The 6,346-nt window shown below is 38.4% G+C and overlaps 1 protein-coding gene across 1 annotated transcript; it reads right to left on the reverse strand.

The window, feature by feature from the left end:
• Nucleotides 1–81: 81 nt before the first annotated feature.
• Nucleotides 82–3,748, reverse strand: LOC100115880 (probable ATP-dependent RNA helicase DDX10). The gene is made up of 12 exons (XM_016990122.3): nucleotides 3,487–3,748; nucleotides 3,165–3,356; nucleotides 2,810–3,082; nucleotides 2,614–2,735; nucleotides 2,326–2,527; nucleotides 2,072–2,234; nucleotides 1,821–2,004; nucleotides 1,576–1,752; nucleotides 1,215–1,495; nucleotides 928–1,148; nucleotides 421–851; nucleotides 82–333 (listed from the first exon to the last, which is right to left on the reverse strand). Exons 1-12 carry the CDS (start codon nucleotides 3,586–3,588, stop codon nucleotides 204–206), a joined length of 2,478 nt encoding a protein of 825 aa, XP_016845611.1. The 5' UTR covers nucleotides 3,589–3,748; the 3' UTR covers nucleotides 82–203.
• Between the last annotated feature and the right edge of the window lie 2,598 nt (nucleotides 3,749–6,346).

Raw genomic sequence — 6,346 nt, forward strand, 5'->3', positions numbered from 1 at the left:
AACTTTGCAATTTACCTAACTTACTTGTGTTTGTAAATTAAAAGTCACTACAAAATATGTTTCAATTAACTACAATATTAATATGATAACTATAATTTATTTTAAAAAACATATCTTCAACTATATTAAGAATATAATTAAGTCTTTTACAGATTGTATAACAAAATTTATTAAAGAATTTTTTTACTTAAATAAAACTATTCTTAGCCTCGCAATAATTGCAAAGCAAGTTCTTCATCTGCATGCAAATTATCATCCTCAGAAGTTGATGTTTTTTGCTTCCTCTTTTTCTTCTTATGTTCGTCTTGTGTGATTAGTTTCCGTTTTGGTGGCCTGTAAAAATAGTAAGATGTATTAATTGATTGAACCTTTTTTCATTTTTCTTTCCCTAAATATTTTGACACGAAAGATTTATTTTACCTATGAATTTGATCTTCATCACTTTCCATACTATCTGTATTGCTATCGTCAGACTGTGCTTTGAAGGACGATTCGTTGATTCCTTCTTCTTTTTGTTCATCAGATCCTTCACGTTTTCCATAGATCTTGTCCGGATCTGGCAACCACGACAAATCTGGCTCATAAGAATCGCCGCTTTCTTCGCCACTTTCTCCGCCGCTCTCGTCTTCTTCATTCTCTTTCTCTTCTCGCTCAGCCTTCTTTTGAGCCTTCAATTTTCTTTTTTCTTCTCTGTGTTTTTCTCGTATTTTTTCTCTAAACCGCTGTTTGTCAAAACGATCCTCCTCTTTAAGGACCTGTTTCGCGACTTCTATGTTTATACCAGATGCTTCTTCGTTTTCGTATTGCTTAGCTAAATCTGATATTTTCGATTTAGTGGGATCAACTACTTCCTGTAATGTATAAAATATTTATTTAAGTATCGTTTATGAATTTTCAATCAACAGTAGTAAAGAAAAATAACGTTACCTGGCCTTCTTCATCAAAATTAATCTTCTTATTTGGAACAATTTTTTTCTTTAAAATTTTCTTGGCTAAAGCAGCTTTTGTCACAGCTTTTTTGGATTTTGATTTTAATGATCCGTCATCGAGTTCATCTAAGTCATCAGAGGGAATATCATCGATTTCGATGTTTTTCCTTTTGATGGTTAAAATATCGCCATCGTCGTCGTCGTCGTCATCAACATCATCTGCAATAAAATTGTAAGTAAAAAAAACAACCTTTTCTATGATGAAGAATTTTTAATTATACTCACTGTTGCCAAAATTATTTAGGTCTTTTTTTCTATTTAACTTTTCATTTTTGTTCACGCATTCTTCTTCCGAACTTTCATCCTCGCCAACATGTTCACGTTTACTAATACCATTTTCGTCACTTTCATCTTCATCTTCTTCAGAATCTGATTGGCTGTTACTGAAATTTTGTATTAAACTATTTGCCTCTTTTGTATCTTTTTTATTGGCTTGATCCTGTTTTGAATTCTTTTGGATGCGCTGCAAAAATCTTATTCTGGGTGGAATTGCCAAGCCAAGCGATCTATAAAATAATTCTTTTATTCAAACAGGGTTGTTACCTAACCTATTTTTTATTGTAAATTTAATTTTCTAATTCAATACCTGGCGAACGCATCGGTATTCAATGCATGAACATTGAATATGCTTTTGTCTTTCATTAAGAATACTGATTTAACATAAGCAACAAAAGCTCGTTGTGCACTTTCCTTCAACGCGACATCTCGTGCGAGTAACGCTTCCAACTTTCTTTGTGGTGATTGCAATTTATTTGGATTTATCCTTTAACAAAATATTAAAATAAAAAATTTTATTATTCATATGATAATTAAAGAAAGAAAAATACGAACTTGATCATATTGATAGGAATTTTCCTTTCTTTAAGTTGATGTACAATTTTTTCTTCACTTGGCAAAAGAACTAATAAAGATTCTCCGCCACTTTGAAACCTAGCAGTTCGCCCTGCTCTATGTATGTAAGCATTTACATCCTCTGGGCAATCCATTTGTACAACCCAATTGACAGCCGGGAAATCTAAAATTAAAAGTCAGATTTGTATATGAATTTCTTAAGTCCAAAAATAAAACAAAGTACTACGTACCTAATCCTCTTGCGGCAATATCAGTAGCAAATAAAACTGCATGCTGCTTTTTACAAAATGATTCATAAATGCTCATCCTTTTCAATTGATGCAATGTTCCATAGAGTGACAAGAGACTGACTCCAGGTCTCATGCGACAAAATGCTTCGAAAATGTATTTCACCTAAATGAATTCATATTAAATTAAATTAATTTTCAATTGCGTTAATTTTTAGTAAAATAAAGTCAATAATACAAATTCCATAGAGACAAACCTGTTTGCAACTCGAAAAAAATACAATAATTTTTTGTTTGAGATGATTTCGAATAAAAGACCACAGCATAGCTAGTTTTTCTTCCAATTCACATACAATATAACTTTGTTGAAGGCCTTCTGGTGTGGTGTGAGCTGCATTTTCATGAACAGATATGTATAGAGGATCTTTTAAACTCAGCCGTGCTAAATCTTTCACTGTCCTATTCAATGAAAAATACATTATTATTTGTTTACTAACGAATAGTTTATAAGGGCAATGAAAGAATAAATATTAAGTTCAAATTACTTTGTTTGAGTTGCTGAGAATAGTAGTGTCTGTCGTTCTAGAGGTAGATTTTCAATAATTGAATTCATTGTTTTTTCAAATCCCATATCCAAGCAACGATCAGCCTCATCTAAAACTAGTATCTGCAATATAGATGTATTTATGAGTTTACACGACATTTGGATTATTTCTTCATCTTATAAAACTTACAACTCACTTTCATATTTACACAATCAAACAATGGATTCTCATCCATATGCTGTAGCAAACGGCCAGGAGTACATATTATAATATTACACTGGTCCAATCTCTTCTTTTCAAAGTGTAAATCCTTTCCTCCGATAATTAATCCAGCAGATATATCATGATATCTTCCAACTTTTCTCAAGGTTTCATAAATTTGATAAGCCAGTTCTCTAGTCGGGGTAATAATTAAAGCTCCAAGTCCATCGAGTCGTGTCCATTGTTTGCAATATAAAATTTCCATGACCTTTGCAAAAGCACCAGTTGGTAAATTTTGGATATTTGTAAGAGTACAAGAATTAAATATTGGTATTATTGAAAAAACTTACAGGGATAAGAAATGCTAATGTTTTCCCACTGCCTGTCTTGGCAGCTCCTAAAATATCATTCCCCTTCAATGCAAGACCTATACTTTGTCTTTGAATGTCAGTGAGATCTATATATTCGCTGTCTTTCAGTCCTTTTAGTGTTTGCATTGACAGTGGCAAATCTGTGAATTTCTGGATCTTTGATTCGTCAATCTGAAAATCGTGATGATTTTCGTAAAATTACTTTAAAACTAAAACTACATAGTAAAATTTAAGAACAATATACTGCGTTATTCCTTAGTTATTCGTCAACAATAAAAAAGCCATGACATGTCAAACCTACACTGTCATATTTTGCTTGAAGGTCTTGAATTATTTTGATCTCTGGTGTACGTTTCTTCTTGGATTTGTAAACTTTAACTTTTTTTTCGTTTTTGTTAGCCATGTCTCACTGAAAAGATGTTTGATATAACAGTTCTTCACTTGCACATTGAATAGTGTAAAAAAACTTTATTCGATTCTAGGTTATATTTGTGTATGTACCATGTGGATACTGCAGGAAAGGACAGGAACATGCACGTGCGCGGCACCGGGATCCGCGAATCGGATCGAACTCACGGCCCTGTCGATAACCAAGCATTAGTATTTGCTACATTATCGGCACAATGAACCGCGTTTTTCAAACTTGGCTTACTAGCGCAAAGATGGAGACTCTTGTACCGTTGGTCAGTAAAACTTTTTAAAATTAACCGAACAGTAATTATTTAAAATTTGATCAAATGAAGATTGTAATTCAATATTATCATAATGCTTTTGTGCGTCATTTCAACTTTTTTTAAATTTTAAATACAATTTTTGTATATTAATATTTCTCTCTTTGTATTCATCTCTGTCGGAGAACTAAAATAAATAAATAAATAAATAAAACAAGTCCACAGCTACACGTATGTAAAAGCTACGTAAACAGGCGATATAGTACGTCACAACATCCGTTTCACATTCACAAAAGTTCGTCAAAACCATACATCTCCGAACAATGCAGTCCGTCATATTTTCATATATCCTCAAAAACGTCAATATTGAATCAGCCTTCCGTTCGGTTCCTCCCCTGCGATATACGTATATTATGTACCCACATGGCCGAGACGTTTTTTTCTTCCAATTCTTCGGCACCCGATCCCGGCCTTCGCTCATCACGCATCGCGGCACCGATTCAGGATACACCTATGACCCGGTGTAATAGCCCGCGCGTTACAGCTCTCGTCGCGCACTGAAAGGGCCCAGCCCGCGTCACAATGGAGCCCGCAACCACAATATTTTGGCCGCGTAAAGAAAAGAGAAGAGAAGAGAAGAGAAATCAAAGAATGGGAATGTATATGAACGCTGCACGCGCGGCGTACCCACGCACGTATAAAGGGAGAAGACGGGGATACGCGCTTAGCGGCCCGTGAAAAAGCATCAGCCTCGGAGAGGTGTTTCGCGGAAGATCGAGGGTTCGATTTCTCTTCTCCCTCTTGTTATTTTCATCCGTCATATTAGCGAGGAAGGAAGAGGCGTGTGTGTGCGTGTGTGCGATCGAAGCCCGGCTGTCTTTGAGCATTAGGCCTCGCTCGAGATGACGGCTAAGAAAAGAATGGGAGAAGCTTTGCGCTCGGTCTCTCGCATGTGCGGTTAAACACGCTCTCTTATATTTTCTGAGCATCCGCGGCTTTGTCTCGTCTCTCCTTACTGCGCACAGCTGATTCACCGCGCGCGCGCGTTTAATACACTGTGTTTTTGTCGATGAAACTTTTTTCAGATAACCGCTCAGGTGAAAAAGATCTCTTGTACACACGGTATAGCCGCACATAATACCGAGTATTTTCGTCGCCGATGAAATATGCCAGATATGGAATCGGAAGGAAAGTTTCAATAACGGCGAAGAGGTCTGACGTTTGCGGGGAGATGAAACCTGCAAGCTGGTAGCGCAGGATACGGGCCATCAAAATAATGAGCCCATTTAGTCGAACGCGCTTCTCGCCCCCGCTATCCACTTTCTTCGCGCTGCATTTGCAACCAAACGATATTATTCTTGCTCCTCGTTCAGCTCTTATGGCGTTAGCGCAAAGTCTTGCTTAGAAATTTCAATCGCTTATACCCTGCGGCGGATAGAGTGCAAATAAAGGTGCGGAGGCCAACTTTGACCTTTGATATTATTCCGCGTGCGCGAGTGCACAATCTTGCCCGTCGACAGACTTTTCTCATTCGTCCTTGTCAACCGAAATGCTAATGACCACCATGGAAAGCCAATACCCCGCGCATATAGCAGCGTGTAGGTGCAATGAAAGAAAAGCATCGATTTAACCACGCATCAACCCCGGCATAAGGTCACAACGCGTATTATAGCTCGCGCGCGCACATCTGCCGACGCGCGTTACACATTGTCCTAAACTTACACACGCAGCTCTCCGCATTGAGTGCGTTCAAACCGACGTGAGCTTTTATCCACGTGCGGGCACCTTGCGACCCAACAGGCGTATTTTTTTTCGGCTCGATCGGCCGTCACGCGCGATCGATCGTCGAGATCGCGTTATGAGACCGCCGACGCGAACCATAACGGTCTGCGGCTTCGGTTTTTGTCTGACGTTTGGGATCGGAGTGCATATCTGTACACGTATATCGGATATGATCGGGGTAAGGAAGCGAGGGATATATATATATATATACACACACATATATGTAATACCTATAGTATACATATATTTCCCGCGCGCGCGCGCGTACGTGTGCAGATCGTGCTGGCTTTATGCGCCGAGATGAAGCTTCGTCGCTCTCGCCCCCTTTCGAGGGTTTACGAGATGCGCCGCGCGAGAGTGTGGCTTTCCCCGGATCTGACTGATTTTGACGTTCTCACGTTCGCGCGTGCAGCTCTTCGACTGTTCTCCCTGGGTCCCGCGTTACTGTTATTCAATATTTTGGCCTAACTTCGCTGCGGGACGCGACTGAGACGCTGCAGTTGCCATACTGCTTTGTTGCGAGGGACTAAGCTCGTTATAGTTCGGAAATTTCGTATTTCGAATGTGGTGCGCACACCGGATAACAGAATACGTGCGTATACCGCGCAGGCTGGATTGTAAGCGGGAATTATTCGTGCGCACAACGCAAATACAAATAATTTGTTGGCAGTACATATTGAAAGTATATGTATTTCAAATAATATACTG

The sequence above is a fragment of the Nasonia vitripennis genome, chromosome 1 (genome assembly GCF_009193385.2).
Source record: "Nasonia vitripennis strain AsymCx chromosome 1, Nvit_psr_1.1, whole genome shotgun sequence".
Taxonomy (NCBI): Eukaryota; Metazoa; Arthropoda; class Insecta; order Hymenoptera; family Pteromalidae; genus Nasonia; species Nasonia vitripennis.

Excerpts from the sequence above, each read along its gene's own strand:
- LOC100115880 (XM_016990122.3), bottom strand. The coding sequence starts at position 3,588 with ATGGCTAACAAAAACGAAAAAAAAGTTAAAGTTTACAAATCCAAGAAG. Across the intron at positions 3,357-3,486 it reads TTCAAGCAAAATATGACAGT|ATTGACGAATCAAAGATCCA; the intron begins GTAGGTTTGACA and ends CACGATTTTCAG. Across the intron at positions 1,496-1,575 it reads AATACCGATGCGTTCGCCAG|ATCGCTTGGCTTGGCAATTC; the intron begins GTATTGAATTAG and ends ATTATTTTATAG.